The sequence below is a fragment of the Bos mutus genome, chromosome 10 (assembly GCF_027580195.1).
Source record: "Bos mutus isolate GX-2022 chromosome 10, NWIPB_WYAK_1.1, whole genome shotgun sequence".
NCBI classification, from domain to species: domain Eukaryota; kingdom Metazoa; phylum Chordata; class Mammalia; order Artiodactyla; family Bovidae; genus Bos; species Bos mutus.
In genome coordinates this window covers 43,789,832-43,812,916 of record NC_091626.1, presented here as the reverse complement: position 1 = coordinate 43,812,916, position 23,085 = coordinate 43,789,832, and the positions used below count along the sequence as shown (strand labels likewise).

The following is a 23,085-nucleotide window of genomic DNA, read 5'->3' as shown; positions in this document are numbered from 1 at the left end:
GTAGGGTAGCTCCTCCCGGCCGCCACCCTGACCTCGGACGAGAGGTAGCGTCTGAGGACTTAATGAGAACTTAAGGGGCACAAAATTTTAGTTAAGCAAGAGGAATAAGTTCTAACCAGCAGATCATTGGTTGAATAGCTCACGGATGTCTGGCCCTTGGCAGAGGAGCCCTGAAAACAGAGTGGAGGAATGCCTCAAAGTGTCTCAGGAAGACACCTCTCCCGCCACAGGACGCCTGGTTGGAGGTTGCCAATGCAGACCGGTGCACAGATGCTGATGTGAAATGAAAATATCTCCTTCCATATCAATAAACAAAAAATGTCACAGCTGTCAGCAATTTCTGGCCTCCAAATATGAATGAGGGCTCCAAAAACTGATTCAGAGTATGCGGCCACCGCCCACAGTGATTGCTGTGGAGCTGGGGGATGAAGGAAGGTGAGCAGGGAAACAGGACCAGACCAGATAGCTGAAGTGCATGAGAAAGGAATGAATTCAGCAAGCCCAGAGGCTCGCATCTTCCCATACACAGAATGCTGAATTCCTTAACTTGATAACCTGGTCTTTGATGTTTAGACTGCCTGCTCCCTTTGTTGCAAACTTGTATATAACCTGAGTCCCCTCCTGCCTCCTTGGAGCAGTTTTCTCAGAGCTACTGAGATGCTGTCTGCCTGACTCAGAGTCCTAAACATTCCCACCAAATAAAATAACTCTCTACTTTCAGGTTGTGACTGTATTTTTTAGTCCACACTGGGCTGAGGCATAGGTAGCCCGGGTGCTGCTCAGGGCTTGGGGAAGAGAAGGAACCCCTGGCTCTTTGTTAGAAGACCCCACAGCAAGAGTTACACTTGATAGCATAGCATATTTGCAAAGAAAATATTGTTAAGCAGTTGATCTCTGATTAAAAAAAAAAAAAGCCCAATTAGTGAGCAAACCATGTCCATTAAAAGATGAACCATGGCCTTTACATCCTTGGGAACCAGGTTCCTCTAAAGTTGACCTTATCACACTGAAGCTGGGAGTGATGCCTTTATGGACTAAGGATTGTCAAAAGGATATGACAACAAAATACAAGACTGTCACATCCTAAAATACACCCCAAAGAAGAACCATAATGGGAAAATGGCAGCCCTAACTGTAGGAAGAAAAACTGTATCACATTTCTGTAAATCTACATCTATATTGGAAATTTACTGGAAACTTGACTTGCTGCCAGTATGGAAAGTTAAAAACCTTTCATAATAACAGACAACATTGTCATTAAACCAGACATTCCTTGTTATGCTGCTCATTTTCTCCCAGACAGTATATGAATGTCACAACAAAAATCATATTGGTAAAGGTTTTTGAGGCATCATGAAAACATGGGGATTCAAAGGCCAGAATGGCAACCCACTCCAGTACACTTGCTTAGAAAATTCCATGGACAGAGGAGCCTGGTAGGCTACAGTCCACAGGGTCGCAAAGAGTTGGACATGACTGAGTAACTTCACTTCACTTCACTTCACTACTACTCATGGTCAAACAAAAATCCACAGAAGTTCTAGAACAATTTCAACCAGTGATGTTGCCAGAGTCAGCCTGGAACTAAAATGCCTGGACATATGGGAAGCACAGATAGGATAGCATGTGGACTGAAAGCACAATATAAGCTATGTAAATGGCTCTGTCAGTTCAGTTCAGTTCAGTCGCTCAGTCGTGTCCGACTCTTTGCGACCCCATGAATCGCAGCATGCCAGGCCTCCCTGTCCATCACCAACTCCCGGAGTTCACTGTACCTGGACATAAAAATTGCTCAGAGATGCTCAGAGATTCTAAACTGCTCACAGATAAAGATTACTATTAAAATTTATTACTCCCTATGTATTTTCCTAATGGAGATGAAGAGGAACAACCATAAGATTTGTAAGATAAAAACATGTGCCCACCTAGCACACCTGCTATTATATTTGTCTATCCTCACTGGACAGGTAGAACCTCACATGTTCTTTGATGTGAATAAAAGATAAAATTAGCCAGGATTTATATTCTCTGTTCTCAAGCACAGCAATACCATACGTGTTATCTTTGTCAAAGGCATAAATATATTACTCATTCTCCAACTAAACTCTGTTAGAAAAATTACTACTTAAAGGATTTCAACCCTGAATATTCATTGTAAGGACTGATGCTGAAGCTGAAGCCCCAGTACTCTGGCTACCTGATGGGAAGAACCAACTCACTGAAAAAGACCCTAATGCTGGGAAAGATTGAGGGCAGGAGGAGAAGGGGGCAACAGAGGATGAGATGGTTGGATGTCATCACTGACTCATTGGATATGAGTTTGAGAAAACTCAGGGAGATACTGAAGGACAAGGAAGCCTGGCATGCTGCAGTCCACAGGGTCACAAAGAGTTAGACATGACTTAGTGACTGAACAACAACAAATCAGTTAAGTAGATTGGATATGCCAAATTTAGAGGAACTGGCAGTTTGCATACTAGCAAAATCTTTGTAATTTGAAGGATTCATTCTTTTTTTTACTGCATATTTCCCAGGTTATCTTAAAGTGTTTGCAAATTTAATTTCTTTTATTTAAAAGAAAAATGAAGGAGTGTGGTCAAGATAGTGGAGTAGGAGAACCCTGAGTTCACCTTCTTCCACAGGCACACCAAAATTATAACTACTTACAGAGAAACTATTAATGAGAAAGACCTGGGGACTAGTAGAAATGATCTCTTACAACTAAAGATATAAAGAAGGAACCACAATGAGAGGGTAGGAGGGGCAGAGACATGGTCTAGCCAGGCTTCATAGCCCTAGGGTGGGCAACTCACAAATGAGAAGACAATTACAATTGCAGAGGCTCACCCCAAGGAACACAGGGTCTGAATCCCACCCACATCAAGCTCCCCAGCCTGAGGGTTCTACACCAGGAAGAGGAGTCACCAGAATGCCTGATGCTGAAGGCCAATGGGGCTTACTTTCTGGAGACCCACAGGGTTGTTTGAAATAGAGTCCACTTTTAAAGGGAGAACACAAAAGCTCATATACACCAGAAGTCAGGACAGAAGTAGTAATTCAAAAGAAGCCTGGGTCAGTCCCACCAACTGCTATTGGAAAGCTTCCTGGAAAGATAGGAGGCAACTGGAGCTCACCCTGGGGACAGAGACGTTGGCAGTATCCACTCTGGGGAATCATCTACCACGAGGACATTGTGCTGGCAAGTGCCATTTTGGAATCCTCCCTCTAGCTTATTAGTACCAGGACTAGGCCCACCCACCAGCCTGTTGGCATCAGTACTGGATCAAACAACTACCAGGCAAAGATTCAGCCCCACCTATGAAGTGGAATACTACTCGGCCATAAAAAAGAATGAAATCTTGCCATTTTCAAAAATGTGGATGGACCTAGAAGATATTATGCTAAGTGAAATAAGTCACACAAGAGAAAGACAAATACTATATTATTTCATTTACATGTGGAATCTAAGAAACAAAACACATGAACAAACATAACCAAATAGAAACAGAGTTATAGATACAGAGAACAAAAGCGTGGTTGCCAGAGGGAAGGGGGTGGGCAGAAGATAGAAATAGGTGAGGGAGATTAGGAGGTACAGAGTTCTAGATGCAAAATAAATGACTCATGGCATGAAATGTACAGTGTGGAGAATACAATCAATAATTACATAATATTTTTGAATGGTTACAGACAGTAATTAGACTTATTGTGGTGATAATTTTGAATGTATAGCAATATACAATCACTATGTTGTGTATAATAACAGGAACTAACCTAGAGTTGTAGGCCAATTATACTTCAAAAGCAAACTCATGGAGAAAGAGATCAGAAATGTGATTACCAGAGGCAGGGTGGGAGGAGGGGGGATTGGATGAAGGCTGTCAAAAGGTACAAACTTCCAGTTATAAGATAAATAAGTACTAGGGATGAAATGTACCACATGAGAAACATAATTAACACTTGTATGTTATATATGAAAGTTGTTAAGATAGTAAATCCTGAGAGTTCTCATCATAATAAAAAAATTTCTTTCTATTTCTTTAAACTATATGAGATAATGGATGTTTGCTAAGCGTTCTGTGGTAATCCTTTTATGATGTATATGAGTCAAATAATTATGCCATACACCTTACATTTATACAATGCTATATGTCAATTTTATCTCAATAAAACTGGAACCAAAAAAATTAAAAATATGAGTCAGTTCTAGAAATCTGCTGTATGACTATTGTACCTGAAGTCAACAATAATATATCAAACACTTAAAAATTTGTTGGGATTCCCAGGTGGCTCAGTAGTAAAGAATCCTCCTGCCGAGATGGAGTTTGATCCCTGGGTTGGGAAGATCGCCTGGAAAAGGAAATGACAACCCACTCCAGTATTCTTGCCCAAGAAATCCCATGGACACAGGAGCACGGCAGGCTATAGTCCATAGGGTTGCAAAGAGTAGGACACAACTGAGGGACTGAACATGCATGTGAAAATTTGTTAAGAGGGTAAATCTCATGTTAAGTGTTCTTTCCACAATAAAATAAAATACAAAAGTAATTGAATTGCCAAAGAATTCTAACTAATATCAGGGTTAGTCAAGACCCCAAGTCCAGAACTCTAAAGTGTGGGACAGATACCTTGCCACAATCATCAGATACTAGACTTGGGGATTTAAATTCCACACACTCTTGCTCAAAACTAAGCAGAAGAAGGAAATGGAACTATAAAAAGAAACATGAATCAGATTTTTGGTCAGCTCTATGGTGACATTAAGGCACGACAGCGGACCGATTCAATTCACAAACTTCCCTTTGGGAACAATACTAACGAGTGGAGAACCAGTGAATTTCCTCCCTACAAGTCAGTGTAATATCCTGACCCTTATACCTAACACAGTACAATCATACTTGGCCTTTTCATAGCAAAAAAGGGAAAGGAAACACTCAGAATCACTTTAGTTTTGAATCTGCAGAACATTCCATATGTTCATATTCAATGCATGCTCCTTGAAAAAACAAACAGTACAACACGGTAAATCAACTATACTCCAATATAAAATAAAAATTTAAAAAAAAAAACAGTGGGACAACAGTATATAAAGTGTAGAATATTATAAAGTCTTTCCTCCCCTCTTTGCTATGTATCCCTATACTTTGCTATCACTTTAATATGTACCTTCCCAGTGTGGTGTGCACACACACTCACATGCACATGTACACACACAGTATTTGAAATAAATGGTATTATCCTAACCACACCATTCTTCAATTTGTTTTCCTTACTTAAAATTTGTATACATGGACCTTAGTTTTTCTAATGACTGCCTAGTATTACATATGACTAAGTAATCACTCACTGAGGGAATACTTTTTATTTTATCTCCATTCTTATTTCCATTTTTAAAATTTTTATTTAAAAGTAATGCACATTACTTGTTTTAGAAATTCAGACTGTGCAGAAAGTACCTAAAATGAGAAACAAAAATCTCCCACCACCAGCCCCACCACTCCCACTAATTAAACATTACTCAGAGGTTTAACTAACAGTTTGTAAGTTCTACTGTGATTACCACTTGAAAACTGTATGTAATATATTTATGCCTCTTTTTCTTGATTTATCAACTATATACTATCTACTGACTCTTCGTGATGAAAAATTAGGAAAAATAGTACATTCACACATGGATGGAAATGAAACACAGCATTTGGCTATTGAACAACCTCCCCTGCATTGCAGGTGGATTCTTTACCAACTGACTATGAAGGAAGCCCATTGAACAATCTCAGCCTGCTGCTAATCATGATTCATCTTCTGTGGTAATACACCTTGGTGGCTACAAATAACATTTTAATTATAGAAATATAGTGGTTTAGTAATAAATTGGACTTAGATAAACTTCCCCAGGAGACAGAATACCTCAGTTCTCATTTCATGGCCCTGCTGCTGATTAACTTTGTGACTGTAAACATATTATGTAACCTTGTGGTGCCCTAGTTTCTTATCTCTTCCAACAGGAAAAACTGTATCTTACAGGTCTGCAAGAAGATCAAATTAAATCATGCCTTTGAAAATGCCTTGTAAACCAGGGAGGTATCATTAGCACCTCTTTAGCCACCTCTGTCATTCCTGGAGCTGATGAAGGGCAAACAAGGCTGAGAGTGAGGCAGACAGGTCAGGTTGCAAGGCCAGGAATCCTCACCTTGCCCTTTGGCTTCTCAGGTTTCAGCCCCTAAGACGTCTGATGGCAAGGGGGTGCCAGTGGGAACAGAAGTTGAAGCACCAATTGGGTTAGCAGGATCTGTTTTGTATCCCAAAGATAAAAAGTCTTAAAGCTAAACCAGAAGCTGGAAGCAGGAGAAATAGATGCCTGGTGCATTAGTATATGGATAGATGTGCCCACTCCTTCAGCCTAGAACAGGATTTAAGTGCTTGACATGGGGATGGGGAGTGGGATGTGTGTAGATATCAGATGTCTCAAGTCTTGAGACAGTCCCTAGAACTGATCCTGGGACAGAAGAGCAGAAGGAGAGAGAGGAGCTCCTCGCTGCAGACAGGTCAATGTTACTGCCTGAGCAACCACCACAGTTCCTGAGTTTGGGAGTCATATGGGAGAGCTCAGACCCAGAGCCCTCACGCTATGCTTTTGAAGCTAGCTGTCATTCTATAAAAACGGTCTCTGGTGCTAATTCACTTATAGACACGTGAGGAAAGTTCATTCTGTAATTAATTGAGACATTCCATAAAAATACTGCTAAACTCACAGCTATAGAGAACAAACTAGTGGTTATCAGGGAGGACAGAGAAGGGAGGAGGGGCAATATAAGGATAAGAGATAGAAAAAAAAGTATATTATGGGATTCTATGATATCATGTGTTGTGAAACTTTTGAAAAATGTAAAGCACAATAGAATGTAAATAATCTTTCATCCCATTAAAAAATAGAATGAAAATAATGCTACAGTGGGGAAAAAAAACAAAAAAGAATACAGTTGCTAGAGGTCCTTTGAGGAGGGTAGCACATCACAGCTCTACAGAGTACCCCCTTGCTGTGAGACTGATTTTGTCAGACTACAGGTTTGTTCCTGGTGGTCCTGTAGAATACTCATTAACCAAGCTAACGCATTATCAAATCCTATAATTGCTTCACATTCCTGCACTTTTAAAAATGAACTAAAATATTTTAAACAAATGCAAGACCCAAGTCATTTCATCCCCACTTACTTCAGTATGGAAACAGTGTCAGACTTTATTTTTCTGGGCTCCAAAATCACTACAGATGGTGACTGCAGCCATGAAATTAAAAGACGCTTACTCCTTGGAAGGAAAGTTATGACCAACCTAGATAGTATATTCAAAAGCAGAGACATTACTTTGCCAACAAAGTTTCGTCTAGTCAAGGCTATGGTTTTTCCTGTGGTCATGTATGGATGTGAGAGTTGGACTGTGACGAAGGCTGAGCGCCGAAGAATTAATGCTTTTGAACTGTGGTGTTGGAGAAGACTCTTGAGAGTCCCTTGGACTGCAAGGAGATCCAACCAGTCCATTCTGAAGGAGATCAGCCCTGGCATTTCTTTGGAAGGAATGATGCTAAAGCTGAAACTCCAGTACTTTGGCCACCTCATGCGAAGAGTTGACTCATTGGAAAAGACTCTGATGCTGGGAGGGATTGGGGGCAAGAGGAGAAGGGGACGATAGAGGGTGAGATGGCTGGATGGCATCACTGACTCAATGGACGTGAGTCTGGGTGAACTCCGGGAGTTGGTGATGGACAGGGAGGCCTGGTGTGCTTCGATTCATGGGGTCGCAAAGAGTCGGACACGACTGAGCGACTGATCTGATCTGATCTCAAAAACACTATATACACTTTCTTACATATCCACAATATTATGTTTTGTATTTTTTAGTTTCCATAATTTAGGTTAATGAGAAATTAATGCTTTCTTAGGATGCCCTAAGAAAATCAAGTTTCTGAATCTGATGCACAGTGAACTCACTAAGGTAAAATGCCTTACGTAAATGTCTCTTCCAGCAGTCACCAGAACCCCTCTATCTGAACGTGATTTTAATGAGTGGACTACAATAACCAGGGTCCCTCACCTCTAACACGCACAAGTCTATTCAGACTTGTGTACACATGCACAAACGATGCACACACACACATGACTAAGGGGAAAATGAAGTGACCTCTTCTACACAGTATAGTAATTGGTCACTGTAGCAATACTGGTAGGCTATCAAGATAAGTAGGGATGCTACCTATACAGAGAGCACAAAATCTATGCTGGCTTGGAAAAGGGTAAATGAGAACATCAGAGAGCTAGGAAAGTACCGGCTTGTTGGGAAGGGAACTGAAAACCACAAGCCCCTACCAACAGAAGAAGTATTTCATTCCAGGATGAAGTTCTGCTGGTTCTACCTCATCCCTTCTATCCTGGTGTATAAGACTCTCATTAACCTCCCCTTGCCTTCCCTATCATAGCCAGTAGCCTCCTCCGGACTCGTGGGTCCCTAGGGTAGAAACTTCATAGGAAGTCCTCTTTCCCATCCTTCCCCTCCATCTTTCTTACTTCCACACCTCCCCCACAAATGCCTGTTCCACTAACTTTAAGAACACACTTGTTTGGCCTAAAGCATATTCAGCACATAGCACAGTGTGTCTGGTTTACAACAAATTCACACGTTGGAATCCTAATGCCCACTGATGTGATGGTGTTAGAAGGTGGGGCCTTTGGACAGTGATTGGGTCATGAGAGTGGATAAACAGGATTAGTGCTCTCATAAAGGAGAGCCCGCTGAGCTTCCTAGCCTCTACTATCATGTGAGAACACAGTGAGGAAGGGCCAGCTATGAACCAGAAAGAGGGTCCTCACCAGAACACAACCATGCTGTTGATGTTGGACTTTAAAGCCTCCAGAAATGTGAGAAAAACATTTCTGTTGTTTATATGCCATTTGATTTGTGGTATTTTGTTATAATAGTCCAAACAGACTAAAATAACCTGCTAAGAAATATGGGTTGGGTAAATGGATGATGAGTGGTTTAAATGAAAGGGTAATACTTCAAGACCTATGTGAGTTTTGATGGAACTCTATTATGACATGGAAAGACTATTCACCAAAATGAGTAACCAGTCATAACAAGCGGCTAATCACCCAAAAGATTATAAAAGTGAGAATGTTACATATACACCTTCCCCACCACCATCACCAACCAGCAAGCATAGAAGGGAGGAAAATGTCAGAATGGAAAGATGATGGGCACTTGGCTCGACAAATTTTGACTCCACCATTCTCTAGTTGGGAGACTTATATGGACAGCAGTGCACCAGGCAACAGGCTGAGGTCTGCTGTGGGGCTGGTTCCTCTGTTCAACAAATGCTTTTCGAATATCTACTATGTGCCAGGCAGAGGACCAGGTACGGGAGACATAACAGTGAGCAAACAAAGGCAGTCCCCCATTCTCATGGAGCAGAGAGCCTAAGAAGTCAGTTGGAGGCAGCTCTTAATCAAATAATGTCACTAATGAAAATAAAGTTACATAGTGAGACATTAGCACATGTAACAGATGGACTCATCTGGACTTGGGGTGCTATGAGTGCCCTGGGGGAGAGTGGCTCCAGAGTCTATTTAGGATTAATTAGGTAAAGGAATGGTGAGGAAAACCATTCCAAATAAGGCACCTGTGCTTACAAAGGCTGTGATCAAAGTCGCAAACAATGCAAGTTCAGTGTGGCTTCCTGTTAGAGTGCCTGAGCTAGGGGTGGAGGGGAGGGTGGAGACTCAGTCAGATTTCTATTCTGAAAAGTCCAGTGCATTTTAACAGGACCCCTGGGAGGCTGGGGCAGCCACAAGCAGAGCACTCTGTGGGTTCTGGGACCCCAGCTGCACCCCATCTATATGAGGACAGGTAGGCTGCCTTAACAGAACATTGGGAAGCAGGGACTGATGGACCTAAGAGACTGAATCCTCCAGCATCTGCACTAGGAAGAGGCTCACTGATACGTGTGTGTGATCAAGCAGAGGGAGAATGCAGTAAAATCCCTAACTTCTAACTAGCAATGGGTCTAGATTAGGGTCAGCAAACTACAACCCAAGAGCCAAATCCAGCCAGCACCTATTTCTGGGCAGCCCACAAGTTAAGAATAGTTTTCACATTTTTAAATGGCTGAAAAAAAATCAAAAGAAGATGAATATTTTGTACCAGGTGAAAATTACATGAAATTCACATTTCAGTGTCTATAAATAAAGTTTTATGGGAAAACAATCATGCTCATTTATTTACTATCGTCCATGGCTGCTTTCACAACACAGCAGCAGAGCCAATAACTGCCACCAACACTAGGGTAGTGCTGCAAAGCTAAAATTATTTACTATCTGGCCCCTTATAGAACAAGGTTGTCCGTTCTTGGGCTAGTCAGAAGAGCCTATAAATCTGAGCGTGTGGTCAGACAACTGACAAATGAGCTTTAGTGGGAACAAGTGCAAAGTAATGCACATTGGGATAAAAATATACAAACTATTTATAAAATGAAGACAAGGCTCTGAGCTATGAGTTCACAGCTCAGAACTAAGCACAATGGCAAAGACTAAAGGCAGCTAGAGTAACAGTGTGTGAATTTCCTGCCCCAGACTATAAGAATCAGTACACAATGGATGGGGTTGGCTGTCTGATGACATCCCTGGGTAGAGGCCTGGAGAATGATTTCAGGACAACTAAGCTAAAATTCAACCTAGAAGAAAGGCTACATTATTTTGCACTTTCACTTAAAAGTTATATACAGACATAGATAATGACAGTCTGCATATAATCTCCAGAAGAAATTGGTGATAAAGATTTAGAATGTGTGGTATTACTACTGGGCTACTGGGGGATGGGTTATCATCAAGACTTTGTCTTGTTTAACTTTATAGCCCCAGTCCCTAGTTCAATGACTGGCATATGATAAGCGTTCAAACAATATTTGTTGAATAAAAGGAGAGAAGGAAGGAAGAAAAGGAAGATGAGAAGGAAGGAGGGAAGAAGAGGAAGAGAGAGAGGATTAAGGAGGGAAAGAAGGAGGGAAACTGGATAGAACCTATAGAATTTGAAGGCTGAACAGGAGTTGGACACCCTCCAAGAATGGGGAAGAACATCCCAGTGGGAAAACAGAAGAATAAGAGGCCAGGAGAGACAATAAGGCTTGTAAAATATATCACAATAAAACTCCCTGTCACCTTTGCTCTATCTCCAAGGTAACTTGGTTTCTCCTACCACCGGCCCTGTGAAGGGGCCAGGGCCACAGGAGAGGTGTGTCCTCCAGGACAATTAAGGTATCAGCCACACAGTAATTTCCTCAGGCTCTCCGGGCAGTAGGGCATACACTGATTTATTCAGCCTGATACTCAGGGGTAGTTCCCACACCTGCAAAGCTGATAGAATTGACCTGGGACCTTGGCGGCTCTAGCAGGGTCATTGGGGGCCCTACCTCGTGTGGCCGCCTCCCTCTTGGACACCTCTGACCTCTTCCATTTCAAGGTAACAGGATTCACGTCGGGAAAGTTCCCAGAGAACACCCAGCCCCGTGTGCTGCAGGCCCAAAAGGAACAAGATGCCTTTCTCAGGTAAGATACTCTACCTGCCAAACACTCAGCCAGGGCTCCAGAATCCAAACGTTCAGGGTTCTGGAATCTATTCTCACTGCGAGGGAAACTCATCCTAGTAATGTGAAAGTCCTAGGCCCTGGGAATCCCCTCTGTCCCAAGCCAACCAGGACAGTTGGTCACCTGCCAGATGGATTCCTCATTTAATACACTGGGCTGGTTGGGGAGGAAGAAATTTCCCTCTGTCCCTCTTGAATTCATGTGGCTGGACTTAAAATTAATTGAAAACAAGAAACAAATTTAAATTCATGCCCATGGAAGACCCATAGAATGAGACCGAAGAAGTAGCCAAAGTAGGCAGACTTTATACTGTTTTCTCTTTGGCTACACTGGGTCTTCGTTGCTGTACCCAGGCTTTTTCTACCTGTGGTCGCTAAGCCATGTCCACCTCTTTGCAACCCCGTGGACTGAAACCCACCAGGTTCCTCTGTCCATGGGAATTCCCAGGCAAGAATTCTGGAGTGGACTGCCACTTGCTTCTGTAGGAGGATCTTCCCCACCCAAGAATCGAACCTGGGTCTCCTGCTTGGCAGGCAGATTCTTTACTGCTGAGCCACCTAGGAAGCCCCTCTAATTGCAGCGGCAGGGGCTACTTTTCCTTGCTTTGTGCAGCCTTCTCCTTGCAGTAGCTTCTCTTGTTGGGGAGCACAGGCTCTAGGTGCACGTGCTTCAGGAGTTGCAGCACACAGGCTCACGCCATATATGGCTCATGAGCTCGAGAGTGTGGGCTCAGTAGCTGTGGTACACAGGCTTATTTGCCCCACAGCATGTGGAATCTTCCTGGACCAAGGATCAAAACCATGTCCCCTGCACTGGCAGGCAGATTCTTAATCATTGGACCACCACTGGAAGGACTGGTGCTGAAGCTGAAGCTTCAATACTTTGGGCACCTGATGTGAAGAACAGACTCATTGGAAAAGACAGTGATGCTTGGAAATACTGAGAACAAAAGGAGAAGCGGGTGACAAAGGATGAGATGGTTGGATGGCATCACTGACTCAGTGGACATGTGTGTGTGTGTGTGTGTGTGTGTGTGTGTGTGTGCGCGCGCGCGCGCGTGTTAGTAGCTTAGTCATGTCTGACTCTTTGCAACCCCATGGACTATAGCCTGCCAGGCTCCTCTGTCCATGAAATTCTCCAGGTAAGAATACTGGAGTGGGTTGCCATTTCCTTCTCCAGGGGATCTTCTTGAACCCACGTCTCCTGCACTGCAGGCAGATTCTTTACCATCCGAGTTTGACCAAACTCCAAGAGATACTGGAGGACTGGGAAACCTGGCATGCTGCAGTTCACGGGGTTACAAAGAGATGGACACAACTTAGCAACTGAACAACAACAACAACAACCAGGGAAGTCCATATTTCATACTTTTTAGACAAACTTTTTTGTGAGGAATTGACAGGACAAAGAAACTTAGGTTCTGGGTGCCCAATTCACGAAGAATCAAAACAGAGTTTTGGCTTGGAGTAGTAAGCTAAAGAAGTAGTGAAGGTTTGTTCACCTAGACTTCTCAGTTCCAATTCCCTATCTTTGGTGATAAGGTGTCCTTGTATCTGCAGATATAGGGAGTGTAAGTTTCACAAGAAGAGATTATTTCCGGCTTTCAGGAAGACAGAAGGTTCAGAGTGCCTCTTCTTCAACTGGCCATAACTTTGATTCAAAACAAATAATATGCCATCGAGGCATATTTTTGGGGTGGCCTACCCAACAGGCTTCTTGTTCCATTGTTCACAGACCTCATGTGGGCCTGCTCCAGAGAAACTGCTGCCTCCCAGAATGTGCAGAGTGGCTCCTTCTGGATCAGGGAAGGGACAGCATGGGCCGGTTGGGTCACTGGGAACAGAAAAGGGGTTCCCGAGGAAACTCAACTATTGGAAACTTGGATCTAGGACTCTCATTTTTTATCTGGTGTCTCTATGTGTTTCTGTGTAAACAATGAGGATGAAACAGGACTTGGTATCAGGGCAAACCTTCAACATTTACAATGTTTGAAGATAGGGAAGAACTTTCAGGAAGGCTGCCTGAAACATTCTTTGTGAGTAAGCAGAATGTGAGTTATTAAAATATAACTAACAAAGAGGAATATATAACTTTGTTGGTCAGTATAAAACAGTTGTAATAATTACAGTAATTTATATCTAATGACCATGTAGCATAGTGATTATGAGGCATTACTGTGTCATGTAAATCATACACAAAGATCTTTGTGATTAGGGTACTAAATTCTGCTCAGTCATGTGTGCACTTGTGGCCAGCTTAAAACCATTAAAAGTAATTTAGGTTGGCTTAGTCTGGTTTTTTTGCTTCAGGGAATACAGAGAGTGAAATAGTAGGTGAACTTGTTTCATTTGATTCAGCAAGGACCAATATAAAGATACTTAAAAAAAAATAAACGCCATCTTTATTTGCAAAAGAATTCTGGGAAAAAGTTAAAGCACTTTGTAGATTTTAATCTAATCAATCCTCACAATAACCCAGGAGGGAGTTCTTACACAACAGCTTTCTTTGTTTAAAGCCACCAGTTGTCAGAGGCCACAAAAGAGTCCCTTTGTCTGCCATTGCTTCTTTGTCCCAGTTTAATTCATAAATGTTGTAACATTCTTTGAAATGAGTCTAGTATAAATACAAACTACTAGCATATTAACAATCTCTAGTCATTATGAGACATATTGACCTCCCTGGTAAGAATTTCTTACAAATGACTTTACACACTAGCTTGAAGACATAGAAATATTTGTTAGAAAGGAATTTAAAGTCATGGATGAACTCTCTATAACAAAAATATTTTCATCTATTAATTCCATGTATTTACAGTGTTTCTGCTCTGAGCACAATGTCAGCTACTAAGGGCACATAGAGCCTAGGAGAGAAATAAAGTAATTGTAACAGCGAAACATATGTGGTGGTGATCAAGAGGTCTAAGTGACTCAAAACATGTTTAATAAACCAAAAATGGAGTGTAGCAGTCCTAAGAAGGATATCAGATGACCAGCATTCGCCTGTACCCTTGGTTTGCAATTTGATTTAGATGGCGTGGTCTTTAATAGTTCTCACTAGCAAAGTAGGTTAAGTGGATGTTTTACATTCAAAATCTCACTGGATTTTTACAGTGTCGCTATGAAACAGGTAGGACAAATTTTATTTTCCACTATTAACACACAAGAAAATGAGTTCAGCAATAGTACACTACTAGAGATCACAGTAAATAGATGGCAAAATTAGAAGCTAAAACCAGGTTTTCCAAATTCCACCCTCATCTTCAAGTTTCCCCAGCCCAGCCACAACCTCCAAACTCCAGGACTGATGCACTTAGTTCTTTTTATATATATACTTTTTTTAAAGTTGATATGTTGTATTTTTATTTTTATTCAGTTCAAGAAATTTTTTTTTTTTTTTTTGGCAGAGCAGCATGCAGGATCTTAGTTCCCCAACCAGGGATCAAACCTGAACCTGCTCGCAGTGGAAGGGCAGAGTGGTGAGTCTCAACTACTGGACTAGAGGGAAATCCTATGCTTAGTTCTTAAATTACTGTCCCAGCTGGGACCTCCTATTCCCTTTCATTTCAGCCAGACATGATTAGAGAAATCCATAGGAATATTTAATTAAAAATTTTTTTAAAAAGACAGAAACAAAGATATGAAAACTACGAACTTGTTTGAAAGTAGGTTTGGCTCACAGGTTGGTGAAATGGTAGATGGTCTCTAGAGCCAGAGATGTCCTTTATCTCTTCCCTGGCCAAGAAGACAACTGCCTGTCCTCAGGTAATCTATTTCTGGTATTTCTTCTCCCCTGGAGGAGAGGTTAAACTGAATCTCCAGCCACTGTGTTACGGAGTAATCCATGGAAAGACGAAAGCATTAGCTTCACCAGAGTTGTGTATCACATCACTAACTCCTGTTCATACCCATCCAACAGCTTTCATCCCCTCCTAAAAAAGGTAAGGGAACATATTCCAAAAACATCCTATAGGAACTTCCTACAGCCACATACTCCAACAGACAAAAGAGTTCTCAGGATGGGGAATATGCAGCATTTGAACCTGTCAACTAAGTAGATGAAGCACCTTTTCTACATTTCAATTAAAAAGAAAAAAAACTTTTTCCCCCTTCCATTCCCAAACAGGATTTCACAGGACAATACAGAGGTCTCAAATTGTTGGCAAATCTTTAATGTATGAAACAGAGATCTCTCCTAATATATCCCAAGAAGTCTAGATATTTTTCTGCAGATTATTCCATTTTTATGCAGAAAGAAACCAAGAGGGATAGTGTAGAGTGATAGTTAAGAGCTTGAGCTCTGAAACCAAACTGATCTGAAATTGAGTTCCTGCTCTGTTTGCAGCACGACTCTGGCCAAGTTACCTAATCTCCCTGAGATTCTATGTCTCCATCTACTTAAAAAATAGTAATCACTGGCATTGATAGAGTACTTACTGTGCTAGGAACTAGGTATGTTAAGTTTTACATGCTCTATATACATTATTCCTTATTAAGGCCCTGTGAAGCAGGTATGATTATCACTCCCACTTCATAGGTAAGAAAATTGAAGCACAAAGAGGTTAAACAGTTCGCCAGAGATTATATGACTCTAAGTGGTGAAACCAGGATGCAAACACAAGCAGTCTGATTCCCACATCCATGCTTTGTATCACTAGTGATTGTATCCTAATGATGCTGTAAGGATTAAATGAACTCAGGTAAACCAAATCCCTTGCCTAGTGCCTGGCACATAAACAAGCCTTAAGTAAATGTTAGCTGTAGTATTATTTTTAGCACTGTCATTTGTTCCAAGAGATATCTGGGCCAGAAAACAGGTTTTGACATAGGATATTTTGCATCTATTCCAGTTAACTGCCCTGAGATATGTGTCCTGAAATCGAATTGACTGGTCTCTGCTATTACCTAAACCATCTGTATGTTATAGGTTACCTGGTTGAGAGATAGGCTAAATGGTTGACAACTTTTTCCATTTGCCCAGGCAAAGTATTAAGAAGTATTAATTCCCATATAAAAGAATGGCATACTGATCAAGAGCTAGAATACTTGCAGGAAGCACTCCGCTCATAAATGGGTTATGTTTCAAAAGCTGATTATCTATTGTTATAAATTCTGAATATGTAGATATAAGGTTGAAAATGGTAGTTACCTTTCAAGACTAGTCACAGAAATCTATTTATTTAGCCCCCTTTAAAGTTCAGTGATAGAAATCATGCCACTAACTCAAGGCAGGCCTAGGAACAAGAGTCCATGTGATAAAAGAATAAGAAAGGTATCTTTTCTGGAACAGAGGAAAGTTGATATTGACTATATTAGTCATCTATTGCTGTGTAACAACTTATCCCAAAACTTACCATATTTTAGCTCTTCCCAACAGTTTACTGTAAATATCAAAAACAAACAAAACACATGCTTTGCCTCATCTTGTTTTTAAAAACGTCTATCTCCATTCCTTAATGGAATCTCATTTGCAAAATTTTTAGTAAAGAGTGATCACATTCCTGAAATACTTTATTCATTTGTTATTTCTCATTAGTAGGATTTCAGGCAATATAACAAACTAAAAGTACTAGCAACAAATAAACTACTCCCAATCTGGATGGATTAATATTAGAATTAAGGAAGCAACCTTCAGGAAAATTTCTTCCTTCTGTTGATAATGACCGAGGTCCCCTGGTTATTAAATACTCTGGGTCTAGGGAACTAGGGGATCGCTAATCCAGTTTTCCTAACCTGACTGCAGTTCTGTAGGAATATCGTGGCCATTCAAAGGTGAGTTGCAACTGAGACATGCAAGATTCTAAAGTATCATCTGGATCTTCAGAGGAAAATGATGTTTATATGACTTTTTATTGTATTTTCTATAACTTAAAATGTGGTAATTTATATAGATTGTTGTTAAAATATATTTATAAACACTGGATTAATGGGAGTTTGCACTAGTCTTCTAACACTGCTGTTGTTTTAATCTTATTTGAGTCTGAAACCCATTTGAGAATACGATGAAGGCTAACAGACTTACTCAAGAAAATACATATATCCACAAAATTTTGCATGTAGTTTTAAGGCCTCCAAATCCCCTAAGACTCACCTGGAGAATCGCCAGAGAAGCAGAAGGTGGGGCTTATTGTCATTTTATTTTGTCATTAAAATTAGATCTAAATTAGAAGCTACTACTAAAAACTTAATTCTTTTTAAACCTTGCTGTTAAACAGAATCAACAGCCAGTACAGATACTTTTACAGTAAGTTTGCTACTTACAAACAAATTCCATTCTGCGAGCACGTTTGCAAGCAATTTGTTCCAACAAAGTTAGCCTAGGTACCCAACTAACACAATGGGCTCTATAGTTCAGTTCAGTTCAGTTTATTTCAGTTCAGTTGCTCAGCCGTGTCCGACTCTTTGCGACCCCATGAACCACAGCACGCCAGGCCTCCCTGTCCATCACCAACTCCCAGAATTCACTCAGACTCACGTCCATCGAGTCAGTAATGCCATCCAGCCATCTCATCCTCTGTCGTCCCCTTCTCCTCCTGCCCCCAATCCCTCCCAGCATCAGAGTCTTTTCCAATGAGTCAACTCTTTGCATGAGGTGGCCAAAGTACTGGAGTTTCAGCTTTAGCATCATTCCTTCCAAAGAAATGCCAGGGCTGATCTCCTTCAGAATGGACTGGTTGGATCTCCTTGCAGTCCAAGGGACTCTCAAGAGTCTTCTCCAACACCACAGTTCAAAAGCATCAATTCTTCAGTGCTCAGCCTTCTTCACAGTCCAACTCTCACATACATACATGACCACAGGAAAAACCATAGCCTTGACTAGACAAACCTTTGTTGGCAAAGTAATGTCTCTGCTTTTGAATATGCTATCTAGGTTGATCATAACTTTCCTTCCAAGGAGTAAGCGTCTTAATTTAATGGCTGCAGTCACCATCTGCAGTGATTTTGGAGCCCACAAAAATAAAGTCTGACACTGTTTCCACTGTTTCCCCATCTATTTCCCATGAAGTGGTGGGACCGGATGCCATGATCTTCATTTTCTGAATGTTGAGCTTTAAGCCAACCTTTTCACTGTCCACTTTCACTTTCATCAAGAGGCTTTTTAGTTCCTCTTCACTTTCTGCCATAAGGGTGGTGTCATCTGCATATCTGAGGTTATTGATATTTCTCCCGGCAATCTTGATTCCAGCTTGTGTTTCTTCCAGTCCAGTGTTTCTTATGATGTACTCTGCATATAAGTTAAATAAGCAGGGTGACAATATACAGCCTTGACGTACTCCTTTTCCTATCTGGAACCAGTCTGTTGTTCCATGTCCAGTTCTAACTGTTGCTTCCTGACCTGCATACAGATTTCTCAAGAGGCAGGTCAGGTGGTCTGGTATTCCCATCTCTTTCAGAATTTTCCACAGTTGACTGTGATCCACACAGTCAAAGGCTTTGGCATAGTCAATAAAGCAGAAATAGATGTTTTTCTGGAACTCTCTTGCTTTTTCCATGATCCAGTGGATGTTGGCAATTTGATCTCTGGTTCCTCTGCCTTTTCTAAAACCAGTTTGAACATCTGGAAGTTCACCGTTCACATATTGCTGAAGCCTGGCTTGGAGAATTTTGAGCATTACTTTACTAGCATGTGAGATGAGTGCAATTGTGCGGTAGTTTGAGCATTCTTTGGCATTGCCTTTCTTTGGGATTGGAATGAAAACTGACCTTTGCCAGTCCTGTGGCCACTGCTGAGTTTTCCAAATTTGCTGGCATATTGAGTGCAGCACTTTCACAGCATCATCTTTCAGGATTTGAAATAGCTCAACTGGAATTCCATCACCTCCACTAGCTTTGTTTGTAGTGATGCTTTCTAAGGCCCACTTGACTTCACATTCCAGGATGTCTGGCTCTAGGTCAGTGATCACACCATCGTGATTATCTGGGCTGAAGATCTTTTTTGTACAGTTCTTCTGTGTATTCTTGCCACCTCTTCTTAATATCTTCTGCTTCTGCTATAGTACTGTACTGTAATAGGTTTATAATACTTCATAATACTTTTTACACAAATAATGCATAAAAACAAACACAAAAATAAACATTTTTAATCTTATAGTACCTTGAAAAGTACAATGGTACAGTACAACAGCTGGCATACAGGGGTTGGCACTGAGTGAACAGGCAAGAAGAGTTACTGACTGGAGGGAGAGGAGGTGGGAGCTGATGGTGCTGAAGGATTGTCAGCAACAGGAGATGGAGGGCAAACTGTAATTTCACTCACACCTGACATTAACGGCACAGGTTCCGATTCCTTGCTGGATTCAAGTCTATCTACATTCTTGAAAAAAAAAAAATGATCCAGTGATGTCTGGGTAGTACTATATACCAGCTACATCACTGCTGCTTTTAAACCTGCTTCCGGACATCCTGAGCTTAAAATAAAGATCCTGTAGCACTATATTCTATATAGTATTATACAGTAAAGTACACAAAAGCACAACCACTTGTAGAGCATGCACATATATGATAATGTATGCCAGACACGTGAACTAATCTATGTGATTAGACGGTGGGAAAGCATGGAAAGCATGTTCGCATCTTTCAAAGTTCACATCTTTGACCGGTCATAACCTGAAGGTTGGTATGTAGGGGACTTACCGTACTATATATAGTTCCTGTGCTTGGGTTTAGTCCATACTGTAAATACCTTGGGTGCAAAAGGAACCTGATAGGGAGCACACAGATAACACATATTTGCTGAAAAACAACAGTAAATACAAAGCAGGACACTGAACTGCTTATGACCACAAGCCTTGCCCTCTCCGAGCTGATCTGACTGTGCAGCAAATTTTGCCAACCTGCCAGAGAGGCAGCAACTCTAATGGCAGAAAAGCTGCTCAATTTAGCAAGAAAGGGTTACATTCTCCTGTCGCCAAGCATCTGAAACCCAGATCTCAATCAAAGATTCTCTAGGCCGTCCTTCAGCGGAGCGAACTCCAGGCAGCAACGCCCAACCTCGGGTGGGCGGGACCGTAGAAATCTACCCACTTAACCCGAGGACTCCAGCTCTCTCCGACCCTGCCTCCCAGCCTCGGGAAGTGTAGAGCCGGTTGAGGGGCGGGGGACGCGGCGCGCGCCCCTGCCCCGCCCCGCCCCTCGTGTGCGCCTCTGCCGGGCGCGCCAGGCCTGCGTGTCCTCGCGCCCACCCCTCCCTGGCGCGGCTCGTCCGCGGCCGCTCCAGCGCACGCGCGCGGCTTCGCGCAGGGCGGGGAGAGGCGGCGGCCGTGGGCGCCCGGCCCCGAACCTGTCAGACTCGGGAAGCCGGCCTGGAGCGGCGGGCGCTGCAGGCTCGAGGACCGCCCCGCTCCTTCGCGGCCCCGGGCCGAGATGCGCGAGCCGGCCCCGCGGAGCGGGCCGGGGGCGGGGAGATGAGCGGCGGCCCGACAGCGGCACCCCAGGTAGAGCGCTGCCCTCTTTCGGAGCCCCGGCGCCCCCGCCGCCCCGGGCTTCGGAACTTGTGGGCTCTGTCGGGCCGCCTTTAATTTATAATGTGTTTCGTTTCCCACAGAATGAGAAGGGACGCGCCGCAGTGCCACTGGGAACTGGCTTTCGAGTGAAGTAGGAGTCTCCGGCCGTCCGCCTGCACCCAGCCGCTCGGCGCCGCGGCCGCTCAGCCAGTGCTATGGCCGGATCCGGCGCGTGGAAGCGCCTCAAATCAATGCTGAGGAAGGATGATGCGCCGCTGTTCTTAAATGACACCAGCGCCTTTGACTTCTCGGACGAGGTGGGCGACGAGGGGCTTTCTCGGTTTAACAAACTTCGAGTTGTGGTGGCCGACGATGGTTCCGAAGCCCCGGAAAGGCCTGCTAACGGGGCGCACTCGGCCCTCCAGGCCGACGATGACTCCTTGCTGGACCAGGACTTACCTTTGACCAACAGTCAGCTGAGTTTGAAGGCGGACCCCTGTGACAACTGCAGCAAGCAGAGAGAGTTGTTGAAGCAGAGAAAGGTGAAAACCAGATTGACCATTGCTGCCGTTCTTTACTTGCTTTTCATGATTGGAGAGCTTGTAGGTGAGTTGTGTTGCCAACTCACTTTCCACTTACCTTGCCTACTGCTTTGGGGTTTAAACTTGCTTTTTAGGAAGCTTGTTATTTATCGAGATACTGATCTGGTGATGTGCCGAGGCCTCACAAACTGCAGATCAGCCTAGGTACAACATAAACTTCCAAAGATAACTTTGACATTTCTTCTAGTTCTCTGAACACCATGTCATCTACTGTAAAGTTAAGGACATTATCTTCATTATATATCATGTAACTTCCTGTTTCAGAAAAAAAAATCTGATAAAACACTAGGTTAATTTTTGCAGCGTTTAAAATAGCAAATGATTCTAAAATTACTTAGAAAAATAACATTTTACAGTGTGAAGGGACCTTACTGAACACCTGCTCCACCTTTTTTAAGAGATCTGAGGGCACAGAGGTTAAATAGATTATGAGGACACTTAAGTAAGTGAAGATCTGCCATCCCATTGTCTTGATTCTTTTTCCCTCTGCCATTGAATTTAGTGGTTGTTTACTATTTCCTTTTGTATTTATATCCAGGAAATTTGCATACCTAAATACTACTAACTAATCTCAAAGTTTTTCATTTTAAGGAGGATCTGAAAGCCAGACGTCTTCCCCAGGTTTTATGATTTTGGTTTTTTCACTTTTTAATTATTCAAGTAATGCAGTTTTACTATAAAATACATTCTCCATTTAGAGATTAATTTCAGAGTCACATTAGTATAACTGCTAACTTCTCTAAGTGATAATTGATAAAGTTACATTAAAGAAAGGAGATTATTCTCCTGTGTTCTCCTTTTTTATATTTTGCCACGCCCTGGGGCTTCTGGGATCCTAGTTCCTGGACCAGGGACTGAACTTCTGAGGTAGTCCGAACCACTGGACTGCCAGGGAATTCCCTCCTGTGTTCTCTTAATGAAGAACCATGATGAGAACAGAGAAAGCCATCTGGATTTAAGATGCTGGCTGGAGGTTATGTGCAGAAAAATTATGTACATTTCCTCAGTCGTTTCATACCACTCCTCCCCAGTGCTCACTTCAGCCGTGCTAACCTTCTTTCTCCCTTTGACTCAGAAAGCTCTTTTCCTGCCCATAACACCTTCAAACTGACTGGCCCCTCTACATCAGTGGCTTTCAAACTTTTTTGATCTCACTGTAGTAAGATACACGCTTAACATAGTAACCTATGTAGGCATGCATGCATACATATGTAAGTATGTTCAGACACATACACATATGTATAAATATATGTATAACTAAAACAAAAGTTGCACATCATGTGATGTGTTCTACTGTTTGTTCAATTATGGTCCAGCCCATAATTGATTTCATGGTCTAGGAATGGGTCACAGCCCACAATTTGAAAAACACAGCTTTATATGGACTGTCTTTTCCCAAAACATTCTTGGATGA

At 42.3% G+C, this 23,085-nt stretch overlaps 1 protein-coding gene and 1 pseudogene across 1 annotated transcript in view; both read left to right on the top strand.

Annotated features, from left to right (window-relative positions):
• The first annotated feature begins 385 nt into the window (after positions 1 to 385).
• On the top strand, positions 386 to 21,219 carry LOC102276330 (large ribosomal subunit protein uL3m-like; annotated as a pseudogene).
• SLC30A4 (solute carrier family 30 member 4) overlaps positions 20,715 to 23,085 on the top strand; it is a 32,108-nt gene continuing 29,737 nt past the window's right edge. Inside the window, exons 1-2 of the mRNA XM_070377848.1 lie at positions 20,715 to 21,060; positions 21,171 to 21,675. Coding sequence (XP_070233949.1) covers positions 21,285 to 21,675 — 391 coding nt within the window. The 5' untranslated portion in view covers positions 20,715 to 21,060; positions 21,171 to 21,284. The remainder of the gene's footprint in view (positions 21,061 to 21,170; positions 21,676 to 23,085) is intronic.